The 15,226-nt window shown below is 35.3% G+C and overlaps 1 protein-coding gene across 3 annotated transcripts in view; it reads right to left on the bottom strand.

Annotated features, from left to right (window-relative positions):
• Window positions 1-2,564: 2,564 nt before the first annotated feature.
• LOC123813065 (maltase-glucoamylase, intestinal-like) overlaps window positions 2,565-15,226 on the bottom strand; it is a 72,359-nt gene continuing 59,697 nt past the window's right edge. For all 3 annotated transcript variants that reach the window (XM_045830107.1, XM_045830108.1, XM_045830109.1), the window contains 10 exons: window positions 14,452-14,620; window positions 12,856-12,972; window positions 12,474-12,622; window positions 11,655-11,739; window positions 9,824-9,880; window positions 8,188-8,318; window positions 6,605-6,693; window positions 4,715-4,764; window positions 4,369-4,527; window positions 2,565-2,761 (listed from right to left, as the gene is read on the bottom strand). In XM_045830107.1, the coding sequence (XP_045686063.1) occupies window positions 2,699-2,761; window positions 4,369-4,527; window positions 4,715-4,764; window positions 6,605-6,693; window positions 8,188-8,318; window positions 9,824-9,880; window positions 11,655-11,739; window positions 12,474-12,622; window positions 12,856-12,972; window positions 14,452-14,620 (1,069 nt within the window). In that variant the 3' untranslated portion in view covers window positions 2,565-2,698. The remainder of the gene's footprint in view (window positions 2,762-4,368; window positions 4,528-4,714; window positions 4,765-6,604; window positions 6,694-8,187; window positions 8,319-9,823; window positions 9,881-11,654; window positions 11,740-12,473; window positions 12,623-12,855; window positions 12,973-14,451; window positions 14,621-15,226) is intronic.

Raw genomic sequence — 15,226 nt, 5'->3', positions numbered from 1 at the left:
AAGTAAATAGTTTCTTGAAATATCTGACTCCCACTGGTAAATTTGTGCTGAGATTTCTTGAACTCACAAGAACCAAAAATTACATGTAATTATTTTATTCCTAAGAAGGTAATCTAAAATGGAAATCAGAGAGGTGCAATGAGATATCACCTCACATCAGCCGAATGGCTACCGCCAATAACAAGTGCTGACAACAATGTGGAGAAAAGGGAACCCTAGTGCATTATTGGTGGGAATGCAGACTGGTGTAGTCGCTGTGAAAAACAGTATGGAGTGTCCTCAAAAAATTAAAAATGGAGCTGCCTTTTGACCCAGTGATCCCACTTCTGGGAATATATCCTAAGAATCCTGAAACACAAATTCAAAAGACGACATACCCCTATGTTCATAGCAGCATTTATAATAGCCAATATTGGGGAACTGCCCAAGTGCCCATCAGTAGATGAGAAGATAAAAAAAGCCGTGATACATTTATACAATGGAATACTATGCAGTGGTAAAAAAAAGAAGATACTCTTACCCTTTTCAATACTATCAATGGACCTGGAGATGATTGTGCTAAGGGAAATACGCAAGTCAGTGAAAGAAAAATATTATATGATCTCACTTATATGTGGAATCTAACTGAATAAAATAAACTAATGAACAAAATAGAAACAGAGGAATAGATGTATGGAACTGACTGACAGCTGTCAGAGTTGAGTGGAGAGGGGCGACTGGATAAAAAAAGTGAAGGGATTAGCTGAAGAATATATGTGCATGACCTACGGACACAGACAACAGTGTGGTGATGGCCTGAGGGGTGGGGGATGGGTGGAAGTGGGCAAAAGAGGAAAATGTGGGGACAACTATAATAGTGTTAACAGTAAAAATAAAGAAGAAATAAAAATAAAATTAAAAAGTTCTGGCCAAGATGGAGGCATAGGTAGAAACCCTTCACCTCCTCGCACAACCAAAAGAATGATATTAACCAATTTAAAAGCAAAGAATAACCAGAACTGCCAGAAAATCATTTGCATGGAAGCCCAACAACCAAGGAGTTAAAAGAACATTCATCCAGACTAGTAATAGGGGTGGAGATGGGTAGCCAGGGTGAAGAGGACACTTGTCGGCAAGGCAAACAGGTAAGCTGAGAGGAACAATGGGGGAGCGACACAGAGGTGAAACCCAGGGTTTCACCATGGGAAACTAAAGACTCAAAATCCCTGGCTGTAAAAAAATTGGGGTGAGGGGTGCAGCAGTGGAAGAAACTCAGCCTCATAGGAGAGTTCACAATGTGTTTGTGGGGAGTGAGGGAAGTGAGGGAAAGTGGGACAAGAGTAGAGCAAGTGGCATTGTTCCCTCCCTGACCCCTCCCCCACATACAGTGCCACAACACAGCAAAGGGGGTTGCCTCACCCTGGTGAACACCTAAGGGTCTGCCCCATACTATGTAACAGGTGCACCCAGACAAAGAAATATGGCCCAAATAAAAGAACAGATCAAAGCTCCAGAAAAAATACAACTAAGTGATGAAGAAATAGCCAACTTATCAGATGCAGAATTCAAAACACTGGTAATCAGGATGCTCACAGAATTGGCTAAGCTCAGTTGCAAAATGAAGGAAGAAATGAAGGTTACACAAAGTGAAATAAAGGAAAACATACAGGGAACCAACAGTGAAGGGAAGGAAACAGGGACTCAAATCAACAATTGGGAACAAAAGGAAGAAAGAAGCATCCAACTGGAACAGAAAGAAGAAACAAGAATGCAAAAAAAAAAAAAAAATGAAGAGAGGCTTAGGAACCTATGGGACAACTTTAAGCGCTCCAATATCCAAATCATGGGGATGCCGGAAAGGGAAGGGCAAGGGCAAGATACTGAAAACTTATTTGAACAAATAATGAAGGAGAACTTCCCCAATCTGGCAAAGGAAACAGACTTCCAGGAAGTCCAGGAAGCTCAGAGAGTCCCAAAGAAATTGGACCCAAGGAGGAACACACCAAGACACATCATAATTAAGTTACCCAAGATTAAAGATAAGGAGAGAATCTTAAAAGAAGCAAGAGAAAAGGAGACAGTTACCCACAAAGGAGTTCCCATAAGCCTATCAGCTGATTTCTCAAAAGAAAACTCAAAGGCAAGAAGGGACTGGAAAGAATATTTGAAGTCATGAATAGCAAGGACATACACCCAAGATTACTCTATCCAGGAAAGCTTTCATTTAGAATGGAAGGGCAGATAAAGTGCTTCCCAAATTAGGTCAAGTTAAAGGAGTTCATCCTCACCAAGCCCTTATTATATGAACTGTTAAAGGGACTTATCTAAGAAAAAGAAGATAAAAAACTATAAAGAGTAAAATGATAACAAACTCACAGCTATCAACAACTGAACCTAAAAAACAAAAACAAAATCTAAGCAAACAACTAGAGCAGGAACAGAGTCACAGAAATGGAGATCACATGGAAGGTTGTCAGTAGTTATCAGTAGTAGAGTTATAAGGTAGAGGAAATTTTATCTAGCATTTTGCCCAGCTTCTGTAAGAGACAATGTCAGAGAATTTGAGTAATACACAAGGCAACACACAAGACTGAAATACTTTAATTGCATTGCTATTCAAATTAAACTATTTCCATATTATTCAAATAATTTTTAATTGTTCTAAACTGCTATAAATAACTTTCACTATTCTTGTTTTGGTTGTTATTTAAATTTTTTTTCAATGCCCAAATGAAATAGTCAGCTCCTGGAAAAGGGGTGCAGATATCTGCAAAGTGATTTTCTGTAACAGATGAGAAAAAAATAAATTAGCAAAAGTAATCAATATAAAGAAATTTAGTTACAGATGAAGTTAATAGAATTAACATATGATGCTATAAAGATAATCTAATGTGATAAAGTATTAAGTGATATTTTAAAAATTTACATGTAATATGTATATGTATTATATATAAATGTATATATATAATATGTCCAATATATAATATATAGGAGTAAATTACAGTTATCAAATGATTCATAGACTCTAACAATATAAGTTTATGTAATCCTCTAATTAAACAAGTTATTTTATTCAAAAGAGATCTTCATATCTTTGAACCTACAGAGCTTTATCAAGGTCTTCTGGGATTTTTTCTCTTATTCAAGATCAGGCACACATATACATGAAGCTAATATTTGTGAAACTAATTTCCCAACAGAGTTGTTCTAGTTGTTTTTTTTTGTTGTTGTTTGTTTGTTTGTTTGTTTTTAACTTATAAATCACTTTTAATTCATCAGAAACTTAGAAAGAGCACAGAGGTTTGGAAAAGGAAGGACAGCTTCGCTTTCCTGTCACTTCCTTACTAACTGTAACATCACTCTAAGACATAGTTTCTTCCTCTTTAAAATCTGATTGACAATGTTGCCCACACAAATCTATACCCAGGAGCATGTTGAGAATCAGATTCATTTTGCTAAAAGTCATCTGTGGATCATAAAACTTCAAATAAAAAACTACTATTACAATTAAGATATCAAACAACTTGCTTAACAACATCCCCTAGCTTGAAAATACACTCATTTAGGAAAAAGTAAGTTTTGAGTAGATTTTTATTCAAATGACCTTGCTATCAACTATTTCTTAATTTTATAGAAAGAGATGAAAATTCAGTACCTTAAGCTCTGTGTCGCTGTTCTAAATAAATATTAAAGACCATCATTATGTTATATTGTGTAATAAGGTATTAGGAATGCAATGAGGGTTTCAAAGGCTCTGAAATCTATAGATCACCCCTCCTATTTAGGGCTTTGGTGTCTATTCTTCTTGCTACTACATTCTTCAGGGGTGGGGATTCTGTCTTACATCTACAAACATGTTTTTATTGCAGATACTCACTTTCAATAAATATGGAACAGAGTAGAAGGAAGGAGCTGTGAAATTTCATAACTTTCAAGGTCAAGGCAGTTCTGTCAGTTATTAAATTAAGGTATGTGACTTTGATGAGTAACTTCACCTCCCTGGATGCTCAGTTTTCTCATATTTTAAACTAAGGAATTGAAATATAATCCCTCTAAAATCTTCCACTCCCAGTTTTCTACAAACTTTTATTCTTATTTATTTTAGCCACCCATCTTATCCCTCCTTTATGTTTCACTTACCAAGGAACATACCAGCCTTGCAAGATATCATTAGTGGTATTTAATCCAAGAAAGTTTCTAGACCGGTTATATAGAAATATAACTCTGTGCTAATTGTTCTTCCTTGAGTTTCAGAAACATGCAAGTTGTTATTTTATAAATGTGATCTGTGTCTTTTGCAAGGAAGTAACATTCAGGGAAAATTCAATTAGCAGCCCTAGAGATTTAATAAGGAAAATTTGCCTTTTAAGTCAATAGTGTTTATCTTACCCCATTGGAATTATAATGCATTCTGTTGCTTGGGATGGCTTCCCCATTCATAAAAATAACATTTGGCTTTGAAGTGAAACCAAGGATCTGAATTGTGCTATATGCCAGAGTCATAATTCCATGGTAGCCATTTTTGATAACAGTGGTTTTCAGAGTTCTCTGTTGTTAAGGAGGACAGAAAGAATTTTAAACAAATGATAATAATACACAGAAGTTTAGAGCTCAAAGTGATAAGAACAATTGCCAATATTTTTAAATACTTCTTGCTTTCAAAATCTCTTAGAATATATTTTCTTCATAATAATGAACTATTTTATCACAACATAAACTAAATGTTTAAACTTACATTACTGAATTTGTATTCAACATAGAAGTACTCTTCCCTTTCAATAGGATCTGAAAAATAAGTATTAACATTAGAAAATAAAGGTCAATTTTACCTTTCACTATTTTAACTTAAATTCTGGTCAATTAAATTCCTGAGTCCATAGGTCTTGGCTAAACCTTGTGCTTGGAGTCTTCTAAATTACCTAGCAATTGCTGAGCAAAAAAAAAAAAAAAGTGAAGAATCACTAGCCTCGACCTTACATTTTTAAGGATTGTCTTGGGTAAATAAAAAATAGTTAACCTAGTGAAGTAAGCTTCATCATCTTATCATGCCTCCCACTTTCCCCCTCATTTTCCACCTTTACTTTATATGGAAAAACAGAAAAGAGCTTTGTTTTAGACATGTTTTCAACACTTTAATTTTAGTGTTAACGTAGTGATTCCCCACTATTAAAAAGGGGTTGAAGTATCAGACCTTCTTAGTTTACAGAGTTATTAGAAAAAAAATAGATTCAATAGTAATTATAATATGACCTGTGTGCAGTCTGGGTTTAACATGCCCAGCCCTGCAAATCCTCCTTTGGAAAATAAAAAACAGTTAACCTGTAAAGTAAGCCTCATCCTCTAAACACGCCACTCACTTTCCCCCTCATATTCCATCCTTACTTTACATGGAAAAATAAAGAGAAAATCACTTTGATTTATTATTTATTTATTTATTTGCTTTCATAATAGTAGAATATACTGTTATAGGTAGTAAGAACATTGAGTGGTGTGTTTTTTGTCTTTTTTTAATTTAAGTATTTTATTGTTTAAGCTATTACAGTCATCCCAACTTTGCCCTCTTGCTCTCCTCCACCCAGCCTCCCCACCCCTTCTCCCAAAGTCAATTTCCTCACCATTGTCCCTGTCCATGGGTCATTCATACATGTTCTTTGACTAAAACTTTGTAGCCAACTTCCTCCCACATTTCTCTTTATTGTCCATATACACAAGCTCCCTATCACAGACAGGCAGATCTATCTCTCTCCCTGGTTCTCTTTTGACTTCAATCCCTGTCCTCTAAAACAAAAACAATCTTTCAAATGTTAGGGATTTAATGAGTGATTCCTGAGGTAATTCGCTAAAAAAAAGAAAAAAGAAAAGAAAAAGGACACAGAAGAATGCTGATCATCATAAAAATACAAGTACTGACAGATATAAGTTGTTCTTCTTGTTCCAGGGAAAGCCTTTTCCATAGTTTGCTGATCTATGAGCTTAGACTAAAGGAGAAAAGGGGGATAATAAGAGATAAACAAATAAACAAAACCACTGACATTGTGCCTCAGCCAGGTGAATCTTGACCGATATTCTCAGTTCAAGCTGCACCTCCTCCTCACTACACATAATTCTTCAAATGATGGTCTAAGTCCCCTCACCACAGAACCTCAACAGTTCTTCCTTCCTCTAACCTAACATCTGTGCCACCAGAACCCAGTCCTTACAAATATATATCAAAGGTTTCATTCCTGAAAACTGGAATCTCCACTCCTTCCTAAGTAAGAATAAATTAATGAGAAAAATTTTATTTTAACATACCAATAAGTCAGTACTCTCTCCTCTCAGGTAACCATGGAGTAATTTGTTAGTACCTCCTTGGAGATAATGTATAAATATAATGTATTTCGTTAGCACCTTCCTGGAGATAACTTTTAAAGATAATAAATTCACTTGTGTTGCTTAACCCAGATGAGTGGCCAGATATGAGGACATTTTTAGGTTCCTGGACAGTAATGTTGGTGAAAGCAGAAACTTGCCATGGTGTCCATTATATCTTACTTTATTGGTCCAGCTCTACTATTTTTAATTTTAAGTAAAGTCATACTGAAATCCATAACATTTCAACTGTTGAACATGTTGGTCTACTTACCAACAGAGTCACCATCATCCCAGAAAAGGGAGCCAGATGCTTCTCCCTGTTCATCTAAGGCAATTATGAGGCTGAAAGGATTCAGGCGGCTGTAGAAAAACAGTAAAAAATGTATTTTCAGAGCTAGTAGGACCTAATTCTGATCATCTCATGAAACTACCTAGAAAAATGTTTAGTCCTTTATAAACATCTTTACCAGATTTCCACTTAGCTTATCCTCAAATACCCCCAGTGATAGGAAACTTAAAATACCCTTCTGTAACCTATCTCTGCCCTGCACTGCTCAATCTGAGGACAAGAAGTAACTGCCCTAACACAGTCCTCTTAAATGTGTTCCAACTGAAAAAAAGTAAAGGTTTTTATGATTTAAGAAAGTGATAAAATAGTTATTATAACATGCTGATTGAAGGTACACCACCATTCTCCTCAACTTATCTACAAAATTGCCAAAGTCTTTGGATCTGGGAACCTAGCAGCTGATTTTAAAGTAGGACCAAAGGGATTTCAGGGAAAAGAAACTTAAACAGGAATTCAGAAGGTCTGCTCTGCTGGAAGTCCTATTATCATCTCAGGAGCAAGGATGCCAGGACCTGGGTGCCCTCTTTTGTGATTCCACAGTGGAGACAGGCCTCGAGGATTTGATCCTGATCACTTGGTAACCCAAAATTGCAAAGAGAAAAGAACTGCACAGTGCAAATGATAAAACATTCTTACCTTTGGAGAAGTTGAGCTACAGTGAGAATTCCTTACAGAGAATATTTTGGTTTTATATACAATACACTTATTTCATTAAATTTTTTTCTATTGAAATGAAAAGTTAGGTACAAGACCCCCTCTTCTTCCTTGGCAATGAATAATAATATACTAACTTGAAATCAAATGCATCTATTTTTCAAGTTTGTGCTTAGGAACTATAGATCTAGTATATAGTTCAAGGGGTCCTCACGGACTTTTCAATGTTTCAAGAATGTCTACCAAATTTTTCTTTAATAATGATGCATATTTTAGCTGATTTTACTTTGAACTAATGCTGATTAGACATTCTGATTTGTTATTATGAATCTTTAATGTAAAATAGAAATATAAAATAATTATTATTGCTAAAATTTCTGCTTGTTTGCTAGGCAAAATCTTTGATTACATATCTATGGAGGAATAAAAGACTAATTAAACATAACCTACATGAATAAAAACATAAGGACCCTGACCTAGCCTTCATATAAAACCTAGGAGAGAATTCCTGAATTAGAAATTATTGGCTGTCTTAAAATAACGATGAGAAGATACTTAGGGCAGGATAGCTGAGAACTGGATGAAATGCTCAAGCATATCATTTACTAATCTCTCCCCCTTTTTCTTCTCTTCCTTCTCCTTTCTCTTTCTTTCTCTCATATATACACATGTACAAACAAACACATAGACTAATAATTAATTGCAGGACTGACTGAGACACTCTCTCGTCCTTAGCCTTCTACCCACAAACAGCCCCTCCTCAGACACTGCCCACTAAGTAAGTTTGACCACAGCAGGAAGGCCCAATCCCTAGATCAATGTGAAGTTTTCTGATAGAATGTGCCTGTTACCTCAGCACTGTTGTTCTGGCTGGAAACTGTGTTGGTAGAATATACCCTCCACGAATGAAAAGGGGAATTACATCCAGAGGAGCAGGAACTTCAACAGACTTCTTCAGCCAGGAAGGTGATACTTGCCTTCCCTAGCACAGAACAAACCAGGGTTAAACCCCTCCAATTTCACAACTGGTAACAAGTAACAGATCTCAGGAGACACAGGAAGTCGAAATCCAAACTTCTGTTTAAATGCAACAAAGCACTCATGGAATTTACTAACAGAAAGGGTAACTTAAATGTCTGTATCAGTGTTAAAAAATGAAAAAAACTTAAATATACTCCAATATGTAAAACACATGAAAGCAGCATTCATTAGTATATACTTATTTCAGATGTTATTATAACTTCATAACCATACTTACTTATTAAAAAATTAAATGACAAGAATGCACATTAACTTTGGGTTCCAACATGTTAAAATCTGATGTAATATCGCTTTTGTGTGAGCATTTTTATTATACTCAATTTTATTAAGAAGTTTTATTAAGAAATGTAATACAAATGTTTAAGGAAATTTATGAAGCATCTCTACAGCCTATAGTTTGAAAACTATTGATTTAATTGTTTAAGATATTATAATAATCTGACCACGAGAAGGACAATTCTTAATACCACTTGCTCCAGTGAAAACTAACTGACAGTTTGAAAATAGATTGCATATTCTTTCTTCAAATGAGAGCAGTTATATAGTTAACATCTAAACTTATTCCTATAAAATTTCTTGAAGATTGGGTAAAATTAACTAATGCTCATCAAAATACACTACAAGAATGGGAGAAGAGAACTCCACTATGGGACACATGTCACTTGTTTTCCTCACATTCCACTGCTGCTCCCCATTACAGAGCCCATTGTCCCTGCTGCGTACATAGATTAGGTGTAATTTATGTAGAAAAGGTCAGTTATATCAGTGATATTATATTTCTTGGGCATTTAAGCTATGAAACATGGAAAAGATCCTGCCACTTATGACAGAGGCACAAAGGATGTATTAAAAGAAGTCCAAATATAGAGTCCATTAGAAGCTGAGGCCCTCTGAAAGTTAACTGTTAATAAAGCAAAATGGTCCCATGGAATGCTGAGTCCTGGTAATGGCACAACCTGGGCTGAAATTTCACAAACTTGCAACTGAATCCTGAACTTCTCTAGGAAATCCAAGGCTATCAGAGTTGCTGTTCTTGGATTTCCATAAGACTTATTTTGTTATTTCATGTGTATCCCTGTAATAAACCCCATACATGAGTAAACTTGAATGGGTTTTTGTTTCTTGCAAGATAAAGTATCTGATTCATGAATTATATCTATTCAACTCTGCTACAAGGAAATATCACTATGTAGAATCATTTGCTTTTAAGATTTAAGTGTTTGCATAAAATAAATGTCTACTCTACTTCTAAAAAAATTCATTCTACTAATATCTCTCATCTTTAATATTTGCTTATCTATATATGTCCTAATTCTATAATTTTGACAAGAGTAAACAATTATAAACATACAGTTCAATGCTCTAAAAGTCATATAAAACAGTGAAAAAACAGCATATAAATCTCTGAGTTCACAGATTTATACTATTTTTCTATAAAATACATACTGTATAAAAGTCAAACCAGGATGCTTCAGGAAAATACACATACACAGATCTTGCTCCCTTTGAAAAAAAGAAAACATTAGACTTTTCAAAATATTTTGTTGTATTAAAGTATTCCACTAAAATTATAAGTTTGGCTCCTGGGATATTGAATCCTATTGTATTTAGCATTAAAACAAAGTACTAGTCAACTCATACAAGATTGTGCAATAGGAAAAGAAAAGATTATGCAATAGAGCTAGACTCTCCATGGAACATGCTTGTTTTCTAAAAGGACTAATTGGGATTGCTATATTTCAAAACATTAAGTCTCAGTATAATGTAGATATATTCTATTACTAACCATGCAATTACTTTGTGGCATTTTAGCTCAATGGCAATTGTGATATAGTTATTTAAAAATGTAAAATATGAAATACTTACCAATTTATTTAAAAACTCTTCTGAGCCCTGAATGGTGTGGCTCAGTGGGTTGGGCATCCTCCTGCAGACTAAAAACTTAGCAGTTCTATTCCCCATCAGACCATGTGCCTGGCTTTCAGGCCAGGTCCCCAATGAGGGGCATGCAAGAAACAACTTACCAATGTTTCTCTCTTTCCCTTTCTCCCTCCATTCCCCTCTCTCTAAAAATAAGTAAATGAAATCTTTTTAAAAAATAAAAACTTTTTTGAGTTCTAAGTATAGATTTGTTCTCATGTATGTTATATATTATGTGTATGCTTCATATTTATATACACATATGTATTCGTATATACATGGTAGATCTATATTATACTTGTGTATGTTTGTGTATGCATTTTTAGATGAAGCTGTGATGAATTCAGCAACAATCCAGAAATAAAGAAAATAGTTGCTTTAAAGAATCCCATAAAGGCCCAGTTTTGGTTCTTGTTGTAGCTCTGACAAGTTCATCGAGGCTAGTGAAATTTGACACAATAAGCAGGCAGCCTTGAAAGTATTTTTCCTATCCCTGGGAATTCTAAGATTTAGTCCCAGAAGTTTCCACAGATGGGCATCAATGCATCCTCATGACACCCATCCTGCCCATTCTCCTGCATTAGTGGCTTTCACCGCAGTCCTCTCCGATTACAGTCATGTTGTCTTTCCCTCTGTGAGTCAAGTTTGGGGAAGACAGCTTTCCGGAGGAGAAGGAAAAATTGATTTGAAACAAGAATTTGGGATTTGGGGTTTGTTTGTTTCTTTGTTTTTCAAAAAGGCTAGTGAAGCAACTGATGTTCTCAGAATAGACTTTTTACTGTTACATTGGCATAGATGAACAAAGTACTTTATCTTTATTCTTTTTAATATAGTATATTTTGGGGGGTCAATAGCTTACAAGTTATCTTGTAATTAATTTGGGAACCTCTGAATAGCAGAAGCATGTATTTAGGTTTTGCTGAGATGTGCTTAACATGAGATACATTTTATGTAAGGTAAAATAAACATAAATACATTGTTTACAAATAAAAGAATGTAATGATGTAAGAAAAACAGGAGACTATGGCAAGCCTGGACTGGTTGTAAGTATCAGATGGCACCAAGGTAAACTGCTGTGAATATCTATATGTGCTTCTGACCTGGTAGCTCAGCTGCGTAGAGCATTGTCCCAATATGCCAAGGTTGTGTGTTTGATCCCCAGTCAGGGCACATACAACAAGACAACTAATGAATAAATAAATAAGTAGAACAACAAATCTTTCTCTCTCTCTCTCTCTCTCTCTCTCTCTCTCTCTCTCTCTGTGCTCTTCTTCCTCCATCTCCTCCTCCTCTCTCTATACTCAATATTAAAAAAAATAATAACCATACTGTGCTCATATAAAATTCTGGCACTTACCTCTTCAAGTACTGGAGCAATCATTAAAGCTGGCCCCCAAAGGAATGCTCTGTCAATTTCATGAGTCTGAGGATCTGATGTAAATCTGGATTTTTAGGGTGAAAAACCATTAATCTAATCAAATTGATGACTTTGTGTAAGTAACTAAAGTCTTACTCGACCACCTCAAGTTCACCAAGAAAACCAAAAAGTAACAACAGGGAAAGGTTTAGGGTCCAAGCAGTTTTAAGAATAAAATCTTATCATCAACTAAAGCAACTGGAATCAGTTGTCTTCCTTGATCAGAAGATAAATGGGCATTAAGGCTGAGGTCAAAACAGTGCCAAGCAATCAAATTGTCTTAAGTTTTTGTTGTTCCTTTTGTATCTGCCTTTAAGGATTTGGCATCAATTCCATCTCTTTCACAAAGCTGTCCATTTCATTTCACAGTGAACCTGCCCTTCTTTGAATTTTTATAGGCTGTGCCACATAATCAGGACATAAATATGTAATGTTCTGTATTATACTCAGTTTCTTTGAAATCTGGTATTTGCAATCTTTCCAGTCCTCTGTGGGCAGGGATCGCGTTTCATTCTTTTTTCTGTATTCCTCACCATTTGGACAGCAAGACAAAACCTTTGCTTTTGTTAGGTGATTGAAAGTGTTTTCTTAAATAAATTCTTCAAATTTGTACACTATTTCTAGTCACAGTCAGTAGGGGGAAAATCTAACTTTCATATTTATTTAGCCCCCAAAGAATTCCCTTAGTAGGAGAAACAAGGCTTCTAGGATCAATGTGGCAGAAAATCTAAGACTGGAACAATTATTAAGTTGACTTACTCATGCATCAATCCTCGGACCACTGTATTTCCACTGACATGAGAATGGTAGAAGAGGGTATACAGGTAAGGCAGTAAGGAGTATCTAATCCTTAATGCAGAACGGGAAATTGCAGCAAACTCTTCTCCAAAGACCCCAGGGTCTTGTTCCTATAAAAGACAAACATTTTGATAGACTTATTACCTGAAGTGGGGAATCTTAAGTGTTACTTTTTTTCTCTTTGGGGGTTAGGGAGAAACAGAACATTTTAAAAATATTTCTTTCAACTTGAAAGCCTCTCACAGTAGGTTATTGCAAAGTTGTTTCTCAGTTAAATGCATTCTACAAAGTTTACATATTACACATGTATAGCAGCTATCATTTTACATTAACTCTAACTCACCTTATGTCCAATTGCATTATGGTTTCTGGAAAAGGGATAAAATGCCCCAAGTTGCATCCAACGCAGGCAAAGTTCATAAGTTGTCTCTTCATTAAACCCACATATATCAGCTCCAATCTGGGGAAAGATTTTTGTGACTTCAAAACATATTACTTATTAATTTTGCCATAAAACCTGCACTGAAATATTTTAGAGTATATTATTTTTAAATTTTAATGTGGAATCTGGAAGTGTAAAAATCCTTTTTGAGAAGAACACTTGGACTAAAATAATGACAGTTCCCTCTTGTCCACCTTGATTTAGAAAAATCTGTGCTGGTCTACAGCACAGTATAATTATCTTTTAGGTCATCCAACATGCCTATGGTTGCTTTCTGTTTTCAGGTACAGTACCATAAACTCCCTGTCTCAGTATGAGAGTTAAAGACATAGAAATTTAGCTAATCCAAAATCTTAGTGGCTATGCACTCAGACTGGAACAAAAGGCCCAGGATTACTGCACCAACTATGCTCTCCTTTTTATCACATAAAGTTACAGATACTTTGCTTCCTTATAGCTATTGCCTCCTTAAAAACAATTTGAGGCCTACCTCAGTCTTCAAATTGTTTTATTCCAGAACTCTTATTCTCTCAGAATCTTCAAGCCCAAAACTCAATTAATGTTGAAGTTTGTACCCAAAAATATCATGAAGAAGTAAAACATGGAGTCATACCACATGTCACTTGTAATAGCAATGTTAGTTCCCTGAACAAGGGGGTTGTTGTCTACTGAAACTCGAAGGTTGTCAGTGGAGAAAACCAGGTCGTGCTCCTTTTCTCTCTGAGACCACTTATATCATAAGTTTTGCCTATCAGTTTCTGGCCCGGACAAAACTTGAAGCTGGATTTCATTTTCAATATTTATTTAGAAATTCTTCTTTGAAAGTACCTCATCTATCACTTGAACAGCAAATGCAATTCTCACTAAATTTGAGTTTACAACAATTTTATTTGAAGCTTTCCAAAATAAGACAAATATTGCTCTGTATTACTTCTTGTAAAAAGCCACTGGGATATGGGGTATAATAAAACTGGTATAATAAAACTTTCAAAATTTGTGAACACAGCCGCAAATTCTTTAACAGCTAAATTGTTTATCATTAGGGCTCAGATAAGGAAGTAACTTGCGGTATGTTTAAATATGTTGCTGATTTAATTTCACTTCCTCCCTTTCTAGAAGATAGACGCCTCTGAATGACTTTCTATCCCTCCTCCCCAATTGTCTGCCCCTTCTTTTCTCACCCATTATCTGTAGAGCTCATGGGAATAAGCTGTGGATGGAGTAAGGACAGAGGGAATAAACTTCTCCAGTTCTACCATGACCAAGTGTCTTATGACATAAAACAAGCAAGCAAAAATAATTAAGAAATATGCTGTCATCTGCACATCTACATATGTGGAGGGCGATGCTACTGTGGCAATATGAAGTGTATTACTTATAATGTCCTGAAAACAGCTTGAGCGCATTTTATCTTCATAGAAGTAGTTTGACACCCCCAAATAATACTGGTTGACAGATAAGCCTTAATTTCACTGAATGCTTAATTTTATAACTTACATATGGAATTCCAAAGAGATTAAATTCTAGCATTCCAATGATCGACATATGCATATCTCTCCAGCGTGAGAAGTTATCACCCAGCCAATGGCCAGTGTATTTCCCACTCCCAACAAATGTTGAACGACTCAAAACAAAAGCTCTCTTCCCTGTAGCATTCTGAGAAGCACTTGAAAAAACAAGAAAAACTTTCTTCAGTATTATTCTAAAAACATCTCCCCCCGAAAAAAAACCCATATGATCTTAAAGTGTATGAATAAATCTCTATTTCATGTAATTTAAGTATTTTATCAAAGGTATAAATCTGTGTGAACATGAAAGGGAGGGACTGAAGGTAATAAAAAGAGAACTATTAAAAGCTAATGCTGAACATCCAAACCAAATTTTCTTACACTAAACTTTTTCTTGTGAGTTATACAATAGTGCAGGTACTGCAGGGTTCCTCAACCATGACCATATACTAGAAACATGAGAGCTTGAAAAGAAAAAGAAAAGAAAGAAAAGAAAGGAAGGAAGGAAGGAAGGAAGGAAGGAAGGAAGGAAGGAAGGAAGAGAAAGAAAGGAAGGAAGGAAGGAAGAGAAAGGAAAAGAAAGAAAGAAAGAAAGAAAGAAAGAAAGAAAGAAAGAAAGAAAGAAAGAAAGAAAGAAAGAAAGAAAGAAAGAAAGAAAGAAAGAAAGAAAGAAAGAAAAAGAAAGAAAAAGAAAAGCATCAGGGTCAGTTAGCTAAAGGGCCATAAAACTTTGGGAAACAAACTCATTTCACGCTTGGACCCTT

Source organism: Phyllostomus hastatus, unplaced genomic scaffold, assembly GCF_019186645.2.
Source record: "Phyllostomus hastatus isolate PE091 unplaced genomic scaffold, TTU_PhHast_1.1 phas_scaffold_93, whole genome shotgun sequence".
NCBI classification, from domain to species: Eukaryota; Metazoa; Chordata; class Mammalia; order Chiroptera; family Phyllostomidae; genus Phyllostomus; species Phyllostomus hastatus.
This window is presented reverse-complemented; position numbering and strand designations above follow the sequence as displayed.